The following is a 16,809-nucleotide window of genomic DNA, read 5'->3' on the forward strand; positions in this document are numbered from 1 at the left end:
TTGCCTAAGCATTAGAAATAACACATATTGTATAATAAATAGGTCATAATGAATATTCTTCACCTCACACACAGTTTAAGTACAACTTTTATTAATACTGGAATCATCACAGTGTGTTTTGTTACATTAGCTGTGACTAAACTTAACAAAAATTAGAAGGATAAATATTACCAAAAAGGAAACGATGTTATCAGCAACAGTGGCACGTTAGCCTTAGGAAAACAGCACAATAAATTAAAGCAGAAGAGTAAAGAGAGAAAAGCAGAAAGAAGGAAAACAGAGACAACAGCACCTGTAGCGTTACTCAACTTCAGTCAGAGGAAAGAGGAGGGCATGGGGTGGGACAACAAAAAAAAATGCACACCTCATATCTTTTACACGAGAATGAAATTAAGAGACATAATCAGTACACAGGTTAAGTTTTGAGCTGTAGACCCTGATGTTTGGGCTCTGTTGTGCTGCATGTGCATGATGCTCCTTGTATGCGAGCAGCTAAGATAAGAAAAGGCTCGCAACTCAGACTAACACGGCTCAGTTTCCATGACACCCGGTTGCCAAGCCCTCCCTACACGAGCTCGCCGTGGAGACGACAGCGAGGGAAAACCGTGGCGTTGGGGCTGAACCGAGCATGGGAGACGGGTGTTTTTGAATCGGCGCATCTTCGAAGAACAGCGCGTGATTGGCTGAAGAAGAGGGAGGCTGCAAATGAGCGTTTCATCTCTCTGTCACACGCACCACAAGATCGTTCATTGTCTGTAGCCATTTTAAAGATGTGAAACACAATGACAAGGGAAATGGAATGACAGAGGAAAGACTAGAGTGCAGCTGGCGTGAGTGAATATCAAAAAGGCATAAAGTTGCATAAGGCTAACATTATACTCAGTGATTGTGCGCTAACACTATAGGATTTGGTCAGTTATAACTTAAAAGCAAATACAAAGGATAGCCAATTCACTTGGTTTCTTTTTTGGCATTCGTTTGGTTCACCAACAAATGAAAGGGCGAAACTGAAGACACTGGTTTGTTTGTTTTGTAAATATTAACCAAAAATGCACAATGTGCTAATTACTAATGTTTCTCCAGGCAAATCCCCTCAAATGACAGAGATTATCTATAAGACACGCATTTAAAGGTTTGAATTATTTCTTTTTAGGGGAGCGTGGGAGATGGTCAAAATAGCTTAAGATAGAATATTACTAATCAAAATATTGCCCTCCAAAATCACATTTACACATCATCAAAGCACATATATTTCTAAACCACCTCTTCCCTGATAATTCGTAATATAACTAGGGGTGCTCCAGGGACAAACCAACCCGATCTCATGAGAAATCGTATTTTCGTAACTCTCGTATTTTCGTAACTCTCCATCTTCTTTCCTGTTGTATCCTCCTGCTTTTACTTGTCTGTGTATGTAATGCTGTGAAATCGTATTTTACGAGGCGGTGATTTTGTATGAATTTGTACAGTGTGACTTTTACAAAAACATAACACAAAGGCTGAAGAGATAATAGGCTACGAAAACGTGCAAATGTCGAGTGCGCACTCACTGTATGAATTCACCAGAGCGTAAAATGGTTACGAATTGGCATGAGAGTTCGTTGGACAAATTTTGACTCCAGAGCTTCGCAGACTTCAAGTGTAAGATAACTAGCCAATGAAATTACATTTTCACAGCTGAACTGTGATGGCTGCCTTATAGTGAGCATATCATGCCGTTCAGCGGGAGACAAATGAGCATGACGTGAGTAATGTTAAACACTGCAAAACAAAGAGAAAGTGTGTATATAACCACCTGAGAACCAAAAGAGTCTATCCGCTGTGTGTGAGTATGTGAGTATTGAGCTCATACGTGACAGTGGTAGTTTTTCCATCCCCTATTTTACTCCAGAGGGGCTTTTAACTGTCATCTTGCTTCATGACCTTAGGAGCAGAAAACCCTCAGAGACTGACGTTACAATAAAGAGACAACAGTAAGCCAACTACCTGCAATCAGGCTTTTGTGTCTTTTTTTTCCCTCCCCTTTTGCTTCTTCTCCGCTTCGCTTCCTATCCGTTTCTTTCATCAATTATTCTCCACTGGCCTTGTCTTTCTCACTCTTGCTCATTCCGTTCTTCTTTTTCTTTCACTTCTCATCAACTCTCCATCTTCTTTCCTGTTGTATCCTCCTGCTTTTACTTGTCTGTGTATGTAATGCTGTGAATGGAACTTCCTTGTCATGTTGCTACATAAAGCAGGCCATGAAGCTTCACATGAAATGCGTGGATATGTAACAGACAGAAATGATATTTTTTCCCCTCTCTTTGTTCAGCAAACTTTACTATATTACTGCTCAATTCACTTGTCGACTGATTCCTCACCCACCCCTTGACCCCCTACTGTAAGATAAAGTTCTGACCTGCTGATCGGCCGGCAGTGTGGGCTTTGAATTGCCATAGCCTTGTTCTTTCATTCCAGCCTGTTCTCAATATGGCCTCGGCGTTCCAGAACGGCACTATTTTCAGTTTGAGATCAGCACAGTCGTACATACGGTCACAAAGCAGACATACTTTTTCCTTTTGAACGCGCTACAGGCATTCCTAAAACAGAGTGCTCTATGCAACATAAATAATAAACAACCCAAAAGTCAGATTAAGGAGCGAGCGTCTGGCACAACAGCAGTATGTATGACCGCAGGGGTTATAGGGAGTCTTGGGAGAACAGAAAGTCACTCACAAACAGACACTACATGACTAAAACTATGTTTTGACCTCCTACGCATCACTTCCACATCCAGTATCATCACAGAGCATTGTTTTTCTTCACGTCAGGTGACCTTTCGTCTCATAGTGATTTACTCCTATATCATCAGAAACAGGCAGTGGAATGCTTTTATCATAAACAACTGGATGAGTTTTCTTCTCAGAGTTCATTCTCTCCACCTCCTTTGTTCATCCCTTCTTCCCTCTGCAGATGCAAAGTTCATTCTGATGTCCCAAAAAATGGCAGCCAGGTGTGTGCCTTCATCTTAGCTCGTTCTCTCCACCCCTCTTAAATATCTAGCAAGGGACTGTGGTTTGAGGCTTGACAAGTAAAAGAACATTTCCTGCAAAATTGAGTTGAATGTATTTTAGAGGCTCACATTGGAAACTAAATATAATGTGTCAACCGATTCCTTTTCAAGATCATTGGCCACAATCTGCAGTCAGATTCAGCTGGTTTACAGTTAATGCAATAGGCATCACAAAGTGTGCATGGACAATGAACAACACTTAAAAAAAACAAAACAAAACACTTTAGTTATCTAGTGCTAATTTATAAATTATATACTATTAAAAGTTTTGGGGGCGATGAAATTTGAGGGCTGAAATTATATTTTGCTGCTTTTGTGGAAACCGTGATTCATTTAATTTGACGACTAGAAAGATCAAACAAAAAGTATTTATTTGAAACAGATATATTTTGTTGCATTATGAATGTCTTTACTGTAACTTTTGATCAAAGCAAACTTGTTGAATAAATGTATTCAAATTTAATTGACGCTGAACCTTTGAATGGCAGTGTACTATTGTTTGTCTTCATAATAAATTAGCAGATTCTGAAATATAAAAAAAATTGCACAAGAATAAGTAGAAATTAATTTTAATTTAGATAAATTATGTTCGTTAGTTTGTGATACCTAATACATTCACTAATACTGTAAGCAATTTGATCCTACTGCAAATTGTTGCCAAATCATTCTTCTTAGGTCCATCTCTGCTTCACATCCCATCTCTCTCTTTTTTCCTATATCATAACATTGCTACACGCATTCGTCTCCCTATGTACCAGGGCACGTGACCGCGGCGTCTCACAGCATTCACCACACACAGTGTGGCCACAGTGACAACTAGTGGTCAAAACTAGGCCTTAAAAGTGCTCTGCATCCTTTCTATTTTCTTTTTAAATAAGCCATAATTAGACTCAACAAGAAGTCTTCGAAAGCATCTGCTTCCCCAAAGACACCTGAACATCAAAAATGCACAACTTTATTCAAAGCTGATCTTCGAAACCTTCCCCCATCAAAGGAAAAAAAAAAGGAAAAAGCGTTATTGCTCCACATTATCATGGCGGTTTTTCACCCTAAATCTACACAAATCCACATACCTGACATGAACGTTTCCTACGCTTCGGAGCTAGGAGGTGATTAACTGCTCGTAAATAAAACAAACAAGACAACAGAAGCGTACAAACAAAAGATAAATCCTGTCCCTCTACACAACCACGAGCTGACCTGCAGCAGAGCCCTGCTCACCTCCAGACTGCAGACCAACACACAACAGCGATACCACAAGACTTTCAGGATCTGATGGCAGTTTTACTGGAGGTGAGGGCGGGGTTAGAGAGAGCCTTGTGGAGGGGCAAGGATTTGCGACAAGCCCCTGCTTGCCCCGTGAGCTTCTCAAGCACTGATTCCTGGTGTCCATAATTTGGGGAGGGCCGTTATTCTACAGGGACCATGCGGACATCCTGGTCCCTTTTTTCTGTCAGTAGTTAATTGTCTCACTAAAGTTCAACTATGCCGCGGTGATGGGCGTGTTAATAAGACAAACATGCGTTCGGACACGCTAAGAGTTATAGTGGCCTGAGCCTGCTGTTACATATCATTTACTTTTTTCATTACTGTTATTCATTATTTTCTCTAATGATTTTAAACATTTAATTTTTTTTATCCTCTTTTTCATAGCTCATTTTCTAAAGAGTCATTGTGAAGTTTTTTTTTTTTTCTGGGTTACTTCGCTCATATTCTCCCATCTCTCCAGGAGGCATCACAAAATCCGGGGCGCTGAGCGATCGTTGGAGACGGTTTTGCGCAGTCGCACCCCTCGACGAATAGACCTCAGCATGTCCTCACCCTCCTGGGGCGCTTCAGGATCGGTTTGGGACTCGGGACCTGGCGGGGGCTGGTTTGGAAGCGATGGGAAAGGGAACTGGCCCTCACCTAATGCTTGAGCGCTGGCCACCAGCTCCCCGATCTTCTCCACCAGACTGTGGCGATTGGCAGCCAGCAGGTGGTCTTCTTCACCCGGTTGGGCGTAGACGCTCATCTCTAAGCCTCCTGCGCCCCCTGAGCCCCAGGCTGTGTTGGGCAGGCTCAGCCGCTTCGGAGAGGCCTTCACATACTCCAGCGCTCCTGGGGAGGGGTCATCCGGCACATAAAAGACACATTCTTCACTGCCCACACGGGCGGGAGGGCCAGTGTACCCGCCGGGTGAGTCAGGCACAGTGGGGGTCTTGACTGGCACAATGGGTGGGCGTATAGGTATAGGGCCAGCGCTGGAGAGGGTGCGCCTCACCCCCGGCTTTGTAGACGGCGTTCGCCGAATGGTGGCTGTACCTGGAATACCGCCCCCTCCGCCGGGTGGTCCGCCCAGGGCACCCACTCCACTGGGCAGGCCTGCTGTGCTGGCGGGACGCTTAGTCTGTATCATGCGCCGGTAGTTCTGGGCGATATTACTGTGACGGGGAATTGTGGAGGATTTATCGAATTCAGCCTGACCGTCGGCCTCAGTATCTCCGTTTACTGAGTAAACATCGTAGTCAGAGCCTGACAAAAAAAAATCCCACTTGTAACTTATCAAGTCTTATAACTAGTTTTGAATTAAAATAATAAGAAGTAAACATCTGGGGAAATTCACCCAAAAATGTAAATTATGTCATTAATTACTCACCCTCGTGTCGTTCCAAACCCCTAAGACCTTTGTTCATCTTTTGAACACAAATTAAGATCTTTTTGATGAAGTCTGTAAGTTTTTGATCCTCCATAGACAGCAAGAGAACTGCCACACTCAAGGTCCAGATACTCAGTAAGAATATCAATAAAAGGTATTCTCGTAGCTTTATAAAATGACAATTGAACCACTGATGTCACATGGACCGTTTTAGCAATGTCCTTACTACCTTTCTGGGCCTTGAACGTGGTAGTTCTCTTGCCATCTATGCAGGGCCAGAAAGCTCTCAGATTTCATAAAAAATATTTTTATTTGTTTTCTGGTCTTATAGGTTTGGAATGACATGATGATAAGTAATTAATGACAGAATTTTCATTTCCGGGTGAACTGTCCCTTTAAGGGCCATTCACACCAAGGCTGATGACATTAAAGATAACTTTAAAAACATTAGGTCCACACCACAGCTATACTAATAATTGACACAGTGGAACAAAATTGATAAAATCACTTTCAGAATTTTTTTTCTTTTTTCTAGCTGATGAACAAAAAGTATATTGACAGACAATAAGAATCCACTTGATTTTAAAGAGCTTGAGCATTTAGTTTGGCAGACGCTCAAGCACCAGTGCTTGCTTGTAATAAACAAATTTGGCGTTGACACGAACATAGTAAGTGCTGTAGTTATAGTTATCATTCTTGGTGTGAACAGGCTTTTGCTAAGAGCACGTGAATATTTTTGACTGTGTATTACCCTGTGAGGGGATGGTATCTTCAGAGCAAGATGGGGTGGTTGTCTGAGTGCTGTATCCACTAGAGTACTGAAGAGAGTCTCGGCTGCTCTTCTGCTGCTCCATGCTGAGGCCTCGTGTCAGGACCATAGCTAGATCACTAGCAGCCGGGGAAACCTCCTCACTGTGCTGCACCATGACACAATACATGCATACGGTTACATCAAGCACAGACTCAATGTGTGCATATGTAGACCTCAACTTTGAATCTTAAACTATGGAAATTGTATGAATATTAATTCAAAGAAACACTTTCTAAAAATAAATATAATTTCCAATCCATTATTAAAAATATTATTAAAATGTATATATTCATGATATATAAACTGTTAACTGTGTGTCAAGGAGCCAGGCATTTTTATCCAAAAAATGCTTAAAATGCACATCAATACATCAGTTAAGATACAGTGCAAATTACACTGGGGGTTGAAAAGAGTGTGCATTTTTAGAGACTTTTTCAAAAATTCATTATTATTGTGTTTTCTGCTGTTTTGACTTCATGGTCCCCTATTGTCAAAGATAATATTTCAAGGCCCAGCAAGATAAAACAATTTTTTTGTACTGTATTGACATAGCTGCTTATTTTCCAAAGTTTTTATTTTAAAATAAATAGCAGTTGCAGTGTATAACAATAACTGAATCATTCCAGAAGTGTTATTGAGGGCTTACACTATGTATTTCCATTACATTTCTATGACTTTTCTAGTTCTGGTTGACTTTCCTAGTTGTTTGTGATTGCAGAGATTATATGTAGAAAGAGTCATTTACCTAAACAACCTACCTAAACAAAAATATTACTTTTTTTTTAAAATAATTTATTAGTTATCTAATCTTGTCCAAGTATAGAAATCTGGTTTTACAAGACCACGAGAACTCTGGTTCTTACGTTCAAAAGTTGCTAGGGAAAACAAGTGAAGTTTTAGATTATTTTAGCTTATTTTTAGTATTTTTAAGCCATCTGCAGATGCTCCAGGTGGAGAACCATTGCATTATTAAGTACCCTAGGCCACAGCAGCCCATATTTAAAGAAACCAGCCTTTAGCAAACAGGTACATTTTGTCTTCGCCACACCAAATGATGAATGTTTCATATATGGTGAAAGTTACCTTGGCAGCTGTAGTGGCCGGGTTCATCCTTGGCCTCTGGTGGTCTTCTGAATGCATCCCAGAATACCCCTGTGACTGAGGAGAGGTTTCTGCCTCCCTCAGCCTATCCAGAGGCTCCTTCCTCCTCTGAAGTGTGCTGGCCAGCGGCAGCTCACTGGAACCTACCTTGGACCAGTCCTGAGGAAGCAGATGCGATTAATTCAGGTCAGTGTATAGCAACAAATGCAACGGTCTCAGGGGTGAGAGAGAACACTGGCCCACGATCCAGCAGTTTGAGTGTCCTTTCAACAGATACGGTCTTATTTGTTTTCGAAAAAGCCCAATCTCAGTGTTTGCTTTACTGTTTGATAGGTACCTTCCGTGGTCTGCTCGGTTTAGCAAATCTCACAGCCGGAGATTTGAAACCAGGATCAAACAGCCAACAGAAAAGGTGCGTGTTAAAAAGCAAAATGAGGTAATGAATGAAGTGAAGCAGAAGGAAATCAAAACCAAAACACTGTCAGTAAGCGCTATTCAGGAGCCACATATTTAACGCACACAAAAAGAAGAGGAGATGAACAACACTGCAATGAGAATTGCCAATGGAGACAAACCTTCCAGCAAGGAACCTTGGATGTGGGAGAGGGTGTGTTGGATCCGGGGGAGCGGTTATAGGGTGGGGACGCAGGAAGTATGACAGAGAAAGGCCTGATGGAGCCAGTGTGAGAAAGAGCAGGGCGGAAGGTAGCGAAGGACGAGCCAAACTGCGGAATGGAGAGATAAGAGCGAGACCGTCAGAGTAGCAAGAGACCCCCTTCCCTTTACTCATGGGCATGGGAGCCTTTGTGTGTGTGGCTTTGCAGATACAGTGGCAGGAAAGATCAGATCTGATGACAGCACAAAGACGAAACCGGCAAGAGCAGACCCCAACCTGCCAATCAGCAGCACAAACCTCACGGGTCCCACAGACAATCCAAAATATCACTGAGAGCTTCAGCACACGTATGACTTCTGGACAGAGTACTTGATACTTACTGTGGTTGGAGAGCCACACTCACTAACTGACTGGCAGGTCTCAGATGCTTCTGAGGACGCTGAACTTGAAGACTTCTGAAGAAAGAGAAACCGTGAAAGATGAGATGTCAGCAGGGAAACATTTAGAAGGGCTTTGTTTGAATTATTTGGATATTTTATGGTACTGCTTGCAATCAATGGACACTTCGTTGACAGAAAAATCACATTTTAAATTACTAACAGTTTTTAAACAAAGGACTTCAAGTCCTTCAACTTAAACGCCAAGTAAATGACCATGAGAGAGAAGGTTCAGAGAAGAGTTTGGGCTCACTAAAAGTAATTGATATTGATGGATTGATATATTACAGTTTAAATTGTTAAAATATTTAATAATATAACAGTTTTAACTGTATTTTAATTGAATGCAGCTTGTGTGACCATACAAATCTTGAAACACAATCAAGCACAAAATAGGGGAAAGAAAAAAAAAGACAGAAAGAAAGAAAAAAATATTAAAGACAGTTAAGTTTTTTTCTTTTCTTTTCTGTTGTTGCCATCTGCTGGTTGTTTTCATAACTATTACTAATACTATATAATTGAAAAAGTATGCTTTTTTTGGTTAGTGATTTAATAATAATAATAATAATAATAAAAATAATAATACTGTAACTAATTCAGCCCAAAAATGTTGACTTTATTAAATTTAGTTTTATATGTATTTCTGTATTTGATCTTTTTTGTTTTATTTGTATTTATTTTTTTACTTTATGTTTGAACATTTTCCCTCAATCTGACAGTAATAATGCCATTTCCAACGCATATAAGTTAAAAGCCAAACTAAAAAGATTTAAAGGTTCATTCTTTCCTGTGTGCACATCACCATTTAAAAATGATATGCATGACTCATGAACATCGGCTGGCGTGAATTATTTATGCTATCTAACCCTCAATATGCTTATCCTTCACGTGTCACGCCTCAGCCAGAGGTTTGGTAGATTCACAGCCAGGCAAAATCCCCTTTTCTTTCCACAGTGAGAGAAAGTAGCATGTGAGCCCCGAGACGAGTGCATTTCTCTTGCTTTACTCACATAAGAATTCACTTTTTCTGTGCATACTGTAAAGCATATGTTCCATATACAATGCTTTACAAGCACATTTCAAGCTCTGAACTGTTATCTGTCACAGTTTTCCAGAGAGTGTAAAATTCTGCTTCACTCACTCTCTGACCATTAGTAAAAAAATGTTTGATATACGGTGGTTCATAGCCTTGTCCACAAGAGGTCACTCTTACCTTGCAGACAGGGAATGTTGTTGCATGTTTGAACACTGTGGTTTGCTAAGGAAATGACATTCTTTGGGGGAGTTATTGCAATGCCAGCAGGAAAATAATTAACTCTATAATTTGGTGGGGCTCACAATTACAACTTCATTATCTTTTGGGGTTTTAAATGATTTCTAAAGGATCATGTGACACTTTTGCAGTGATATTTTGAAGTTTTTCCATCACAGGATTATATTTATTCTTCAAATATATTAAAATATGAAACAGCTATTTTAAATTGGAATCACTGTTCACAATATTCCTGTTTTCCTGTATTTATGATAAAAGAAATGCAGGCTTGTTGAGTATAAGAGATTCTTTCAAAAAATATTCCAGCAGTACTGTAAATAAATATAAAAAATAAATGTTTACCGTCTATTTGAATAATAAATATTATAGCGCTATTATTTTACATTGGCTAGTTTGACTGACAAATCAATTGTGACCCTGGAGCACAAAACCAGTCTTTAGTCGCTGGGGTGTACTTTTAGCATTAGCCAAAAAAACACTGTATGGGTCGAAATTATAGATTTTCCTTTTAGGCCAAAAAAAAAAAAAAAGATATTTTATAAAAGATATTTAGTAAATTTCCTACCGTAATTATATCAAAACTTATTTTTTTATTAATATTATGCATTTGGATTTACATTTAGTCATTTAGCAGATGCTTTTATCCAAAGCAACTTACTAATGAGGACACTGAGGATATTTATTGCTAAGAACTTCATTTGGACAGCTTTAAAAAGTAATTTTCTCAATATTTTGATTATTATTATTTTTTATTTTATTTTATTTTTTTGCACTGTCAGATTCCAGATTTTGGAATGATTTCAGATGATGATTTCAGATGATCTGTAAATCTCAATTTCGACAAACTGACACTTAAGACTCACAATTCACTCCTGAGAAAATCACTTTTATTTAAGTCTCATATCTGGTTTTTGGGTTTTTGTTTTTTCTCAGAAAGATGTTTTGTCAGCTGAACCTTCGCTATGTTTTTCAACAATACTACACTGAACACAGTGCTTCTATCCCTCACAGCCTTGTTTTCATTCCTGTCAAAAAAAAGGTCTCTACTTTCCAGGTTACCAACATTTCTACGGTACCATTTAGCCAGCATGAAACAAATACTTTGACATAAATACCTGGCTGGTTATATCGGAGGGCATGGGTGATGGAGGTTTGGAGTAGACGTTGGCGTCCTGCGAGATGAAGCCGGAGTCGTGGGAGGAGACGCTGCTGAGGCGGTGTGCAGCGGTGGTTAGCGGTTGGGCCAGGCTGCGGTAGCGACAGGACGAACTGGGTGAGTGAGTCTGAGAGCCACCAGAGGATCGAGAGGCGCTACTATGGGCGCTGTTTACACTGCTGCAGGGGCAAGGGGAAGTGCGACAGGGCAGAGGACCAGGGTGCAAGGGTGGGGTACAGAGGGCAGGTTATACCACCAGGAGAGGGTTTTACAAGATGAAAGGAACATGATTGACAGATGAAGTTAAGAAAACAATTACATGATAATGATTTACAAATATTAAAAGGGGGGAAAAAAGATGAACAAACAAGGGTCTCAAGCAGTGATGGGGTTGATGGGTAAGGATGGAGGTCAGGGTGGGGGGCAAAGGGAGAACATATGTAAGACAAAGTTTGACAGGTGTGACACAGGGGGCCTAGTATGGAGATTGAAGGTTGTGTTCAGTTGTGTCGGCCTTGTGCAGCCAACGCACTTGAATCAACCCCCAGGACTCCATGCGAGGCGGCACACACACAGACAGGTACTAAATGACACTGTTAAAAAGGAAGCCTTAATTGGCCCTGGAGCCAAAGCAAAACACTAATGGTCTAATCAAAAACTCTACAGGGACTGGTTATGTAACAGTGATCTCGAAATGCTTTCGATTTGTTTTGAAGTAATTATTGCATATTCCAGGTTAAAAACAGCCCTGGAATATTAGACAGATTCTGGTGTTGAGGTTCTTTAAATGGGTTTTAACCTGAAATATTCATTTAAGTTACATAAATCAGACACACTTATTACTAGCAAATTATAAAAGTAATGACCTCATTAAACAGGGTACTTTAGTATAATTGTGATAATTGTCGCTGACTGCTATGCTTCATCCTTGACTTCATCAAGAGGAATCAATGGATGAATGACATGAATCAATAAACGTTAAACTGTGCCTGTTGAAAGCTTGGCTCTTACAGTGATATACAAAGCAACATTTTCATGACCGCAGTGCTCTGTCTCTAATATGTTGTTGGGGTTACATGTGATGTCAGCATACAGTGAGATTGTGTAGCACAGCAGCAGTAGCATCAGCAGCCCCCACACACACACACACACACACTTGCATTCAAAATATACACACACTCACAAAATACAACCTGGCTGGAAAAACAACTCAGGATAGTATCTAGGTTCTAGCTAGTCATTTAGTCAATTCGAGATGGTTGCTGGAATTAGCATTCCCTTTAAAAGCATAGTTTACCAAAAAATGACTCATTTTGATTCTGTCTCATTTACTCACTCTCATGTCATTCCAAACCCATTAAGATTTCTGTTCCTTTGACAAGTCCATTCCACTAAAACTCTTTAAAAAGTCCATAATGTCACGTCACGTGTGTTTTGTTTTGCTTCCCTCGTGTCCCATGTACCTACTGATCTAGTTTCCCTCATGTTTTCCTATGCCCATATTTGGTTTTTCTGTTCCAGCTGTTCCCCCCATGAAAACTCTCCCTCCCAATCTCCCTCTGACTTCCGACAGAGTGAGGAGTTTTCAGGAGTGATGTTATTACTGCAGCGAGATTGAAGTGCTGCGAATTTCTCCTTCCACCATACTGTACATTATAGTTATCATTTTTTATCATCTTAGAAGATAAACATTTTATTTTGTGTTAACTTACTTGTGTAACTACTCATGTAACTGTCTTTAAATAGGGAAAACGTGGAAGTGTTTGGTGGCTTCTAAATTCATCCCTGTTTGGATCCTAAGGATTTTATAGCCGCGTTTCCACCGCAGGAACTTTAACCAGGAACTAGGGATTTTGGCCTGGTACTTGGTGTGTTTCCACCGCAGGAACCAGGAACTAAATAAAGTTCCGGGTAAAAAAAATGCCCCTCAGAAAGTCCCTGCTGGCGAGCTGGTACTTTTTCAAAGTTCTGGAACTTTCGTGGGCGGGACTTTGGCGCTAAACATTCTGATTGGTTGAGTTCACGCAGCATTGGTTTAGTTCAACCACCATTTATTCGGATCAACATTTTCGAAATATTACTGTTATTGTGTCATGAAATGTAATTTTAAAAGTATTTCAGGCGAGAATGTAGTTGTTTAAAACTCAAATCTGTGGTTTCAAATCTAACAGGTTTTCTTTGGCCTGTATTCAATTTATCTATATGTTAAAATTAAAATAAAAAAGGCAAGTCTATATAATATTTCGTTTCATTGTAATGGCTGCATATACACATATCCCTGAACTAAGTACATTTCTGCAGCTGTTATTATGCTTATAAAATACCAATGCCTCCTTTGGTTTTCATTTATCCTATTTTGTTTTATTGTAAATATACTGAAGTGAAAATAACAGTAGCCAAAGCGATCTGAGTTCACGCAGCATTGGTTGAGTTCAAACACCATTTATTCGGATCATTTTCAAATATTACTGTTATTGTGTCATGAAATGTAATTTTAAAAGTATTTCAGGCGAGAATGTAGTTGTTTAAAACTCAAATCTATGGTTTATTTACAAAGACAGCGCCTATTTAAAAATGTGTTTCGCCGATCTTGTAGACTGTGAGCTCACTCGATCAGCGGAAGCTCAGTCCTCATGTATCCGCAGAGAGCAGCCTCATCTCGGATAGATCTTCTGATATATGCCGCTGGCTCTGATGTCTCTTTAGTGGTTAAACATAACATAATTCAGCTGCGGGGTAAATCTAACAGGTTTTCTTTGGCCTGTATTCAATTTATCTATATGTTAAAATTAAAATAAAAAAGGCAAATTTATATAATATTTCGTTTCATTGTAATGGCTGCATATACACATATCCCTGAACTAAGTACATTTCTGCAGCTGTTATTATGCTTAAATGAAAACCAAAGGAGGCAGTGGTATTTTATATCCTATTTCGTTTTATTGTAAATATACAGAGAGGAAAATTACAGGATTCGCGTCGTTGCTGACATCACACTCCCCAGTCGAATGCACGAAGTCAGAACTAACTACCGATGATGCACGTCCAAAATCAGAGTACCTTTTTTTTTTTTTTTAAATCAGCGGTACTTTGTATTGAGAAACGCGCAGACCTACGTCACCAGTCTATTAGCCTAATCTACCTGGTACTTTACACCGTGGTGGAAACGCAGAAAGCAACAGGTCTGGGGGGAAAAAAGTTCCTGGGAAAAAAAGTTCCTGGTACAAATGTTCTGGGTAATTTCGGTGGAAACGCGGCATATGGTGCTAATCTAAATGTTAGCATAGTGACGCCGCGAGCTACAGTGATTGAGTCGGGAGAGGTACGTATCAACTTGACTAAGCTGAGGAAAGAACATAGTGGAATATAGAAAAATGGTGCCGTTTTCCTTTAAGAGATTTTCATTAATGCTGTCATGTAACAAACTTGTCCAAATATAAAATTAAATGAATAGCTAATTACTACATTGAATAAAACTGTAAAGACTACAAATATTATACATTGCAAATCTAAATAATTGAGAATCATGTAAAAAATATAAATAAAATAAAAACAGGGCACATTTCATTTAGCGATTATGCCATTTGTAGTTTTGTTCGCTTGGCTGTTTCCTTTAAAAGGACAGTTATTTGTCAAGTTTTTCGTCAGGTGTCTTTTTTTAATTATATGCCGCAAGCCAATCACTGCATTGCTGATCATGGTTTTGAGTATCGATACAAAGCCCCCTTTAAACCAACCCATGAATGAGCAATTATTTCAGATAACTCAATCCACCCATACTTATCATCAACAACAGCCAGATCCTGATTAGAGTGATGATATCATCTCAGAAGTAATAAGCACCCCAGGTGCTTCTCGTTTTTCCCTGTTTGAGTTGTGTATTTGAAAGGATAGTTCTGTTCAGAGTTTTTTCGTCCACTGTTAAACACTATTCCTTGTCTGTTCTCCAGTGCTCCTGAAGTTGTTCTTATTTTAGATTATCATTAAAGATTGTTGAAGCTTATTCTACGTCTCCTCGTTCCCTCGCTCCAGTGAATTGTGACGCATTAAGAGATTTTACGTCTGTTGACCAAATCTGATTTGTGTTGATCAATGTTAACATGACAATAAAAGCCTAGATTAAATCTGTCCATCACATAAAGTGATTCTGTCTTTTCAGATAACTTGGATTAAAGTGCTTGGTTCATATGGATTACTTATATGAAGATTTTCTTTTAGCATTTATAGTTTGAGTGAAATGGACTTTCAGTGGAGGGACAGAAATCACTCAGGTTGTACTGTTTTGATGATGAACAAAAAACTTTTGGAAAGATTTAAAAGGGTGAGTAAATGATAACAGAGATTTTCATCTTTTGTTGAACTATCCCTTTAACATTGAATGAACAGTTGGCATCTTTTTTTTTTTTTTTTTTTTTATTATTATTATCTAGGATGGTCTACAGGCTTGGACCAGCTTAAACCAACGAAATACCAGATACCATTCCCGAGACACAGCATAAGCTTGTTTCCCCAGCAGGGCAGTAAGTTACAGAACAAGCACAAGCTACCATTTGGCAATATATATATATATATATATATATATATATATATATTAAGTAAATTGTACCGTCGTTTTGCAACAAAGCAATTCCAACAACGAAAAGTCAAGGAACATAGTACACACAGCGCAAGTAACAAGTCTTTCTAGCAGAAAAAGGCTAATAGCCAGAAATAAAGATTTAATAAGTGTGCTAACATTACTGGCAGCATAATGTCTCTATTTCTTTATCACTATCTCACCTGCACATGCTGCTTTTCCTGGAGCCGGAGCTGCTGGGAGAAGAGGGGGGAGTCTGGTAGGACCAAGAGTAATCAGAACCCTTAAGGTCTTTTATTACCTGCAGGAAAGGGAGAGAGACAGTCGTATTAATGGTCTTACTGTAAAGCACTGTACAGTACACGCTACATGGTGACTGGTGTGTCTAAGCATGTGCACCTGTTCACTGGCCGGGGGCAGTTTGTGGGGCTCTGAGGTTAACACAGTGAGGTCATCAATAATGGCCTGAAGATGAGTGATCTCTCCCAACATTGCAATCTCTCCATTCTAACATCACACAAGGACACAACCACAAGTTCATAGATCAAAACCTAATTGAACATCACATAATGCCATTCAAACGACAGACAGTAACACATTCTAAGAGCTTTATGTATTTATGTCCCATTTATTTTGTTTGTTTATTTACTGTGCTTAAATGAAGTCTTAAGACAGGCTCTTCATTATAATAATCATATACAGTATAACTTTGATGAGGCATTTCCTCTTTTAATTTCAAAACAAAAATGTTTTTTAATGATTTAATGTTAAAAGAAATGTGTAGATAAATATAATACTAAAAATAATAACTAGTAAGTAGTGCATAGCAATTATTTCACAGAACAAATTATTATTATTATTATCATTACTATATGGAGCAGTTCTCATTATTAACTAGTTGTTTATTAGCATGCATATTATTAACAAATTGGCTGTTTATTAGTGCTTATAAAGCACATATTTTGCATGACCAACTTCTACATCCCTAATACTATATACTTATATGCAGCAAATTGGGAGTTTATTGAGACAAAAGTCATAGTTAATGGTTTGTTAATAGCAAGAATTGGACCTTAAAATAAAGTGTGACCATAATAAGAAATCAGGATATCATAAAAAATATGTGACTGGAGACTGGAGTAATGGTTT

At 39.1% G+C, this 16,809-nt stretch overlaps 1 protein-coding gene across 2 annotated transcripts in view; it reads right to left on the minus strand.

Annotated features, from left to right (window-relative positions):
- Positions 1-69: 69 nt before the first annotated feature.
- The window catches only part of LOC127961641 (protein MTSS 2), a 74,245-nt gene continuing 57,505 nt past the window's right edge, over positions 70-16,809 (minus strand). The window contains exons 8-14 of one of the 2 annotated variants that reach the window (XM_052560848.1): positions 16,060-16,167; positions 15,864-15,961; positions 11,044-11,263; positions 8,599-8,673; positions 7,585-7,761; positions 6,442-6,607; positions 70-5,566 (exon numbers count right to left, since the gene is read on the minus strand). In XM_052560848.1, coding sequence (XP_052416808.1) covers positions 4,788-5,566; positions 6,442-6,607; positions 7,585-7,761; positions 8,599-8,673; positions 11,044-11,263; positions 15,864-15,961; positions 16,060-16,167 — 1,623 coding nt within the window. In that variant the 3' untranslated portion in view covers positions 70-4,787. The remainder of the gene's footprint in view (positions 5,567-6,441; positions 6,608-7,584; positions 7,762-8,598; positions 8,674-11,043; positions 11,264-15,863; positions 15,962-16,059; positions 16,168-16,809) is intronic. The other variant, XM_052560849.1, reaches the window with a different exon arrangement.

The sequence above is a fragment of the Carassius gibelio genome, chromosome B7 (assembly GCF_023724105.1).
Source record: "Carassius gibelio isolate Cgi1373 ecotype wild population from Czech Republic chromosome B7, carGib1.2-hapl.c, whole genome shotgun sequence".
Taxonomy (NCBI): Eukaryota; Metazoa; Chordata; class Actinopteri; order Cypriniformes; family Cyprinidae; genus Carassius; species Carassius gibelio.